General features: G+C 52.9%; 1 protein-coding gene across 1 annotated transcript in view; it reads right to left on the reverse strand.

Moving 5' to 3' along the window:
- LOC108803716 (guanine nucleotide-binding protein G(i) subunit alpha-2-like) overlaps window positions 1-660 on the reverse strand; it is a 12,841-nt gene extending 12,181 nt beyond the window's left edge. Inside the window, exons 1-2 of the mRNA XM_018575537.1 lie at window positions 629-660; window positions 145-286 (exon numbers count right to left, since the gene is read on the reverse strand). Coding sequence (XP_018431039.1) covers window positions 145-286; window positions 629-633 — 147 coding nt within the window. The 5' untranslated portion in view covers window positions 634-660. The remainder of the gene's footprint in view (window positions 1-144; window positions 287-628) is intronic.
- Window positions 661-666: the final 6 nt, after the last annotated feature.

The raw sequence follows: 666 nt of genomic DNA on the forward strand, positions 1-666 counted from the left end.
GGCACATGAATACCGCAACTCCGAGTTGCGAGGAACTACAAGTTGCACGAGTGTGTACAAGGTCCACTGGAGGACTGGCAGGGCATGCTGGGACTTGTTGTGCCGCAGCTTCGGGTTGTCGGTGACGACGGTGCGACCACTTACCGCTCGGGCGGATTCTCCAAAGTCGATCTTCAGGTTGCCCATGGCTTTAATGATGGCCATGATGGACTGAATGGTGTTGCTGTATACCACGGCGCGGTACTGCCGGCACTCCTCCTCCGAATATCCGTCCTCGTGGATGATTCTGGGGGAACAGAGAACACGCTGAGGACTCCCCGTGTACACGCCATCGTCATACAACACACACAGAGGACTCTCCGTGTACACGCCATCGTCATACAACACACACAGGGGACTCCCCGTGTACACGCCATCGTCATACAACACACACAGAGGACTCCCCGTGTACACGCCATCATCATACAACACACACAGAGGACTCTGTGTACACGCCATCGTCATACAACACACACAGGGGACTCTCCGAGTACACGTCGTCATCATACAACACACACAGAGGACTCTCCGTGTACACGTCATCGTCATACAACACACATGTATGTAAGATTATAAAATGGAAAATTACTTCATCTGTTTGACGATTGTACTCTTCCCCGACTCGCC

Source organism: Nanorana parkeri, unplaced genomic scaffold (genome assembly GCF_000935625.1).
Source record: "Nanorana parkeri isolate BGI_ZX_2015 unplaced genomic scaffold, ASM93562v1 scaffold4084, whole genome shotgun sequence".
NCBI lineage: Eukaryota > Metazoa > Chordata > Amphibia > Anura > Dicroglossidae > Nanorana > Nanorana parkeri.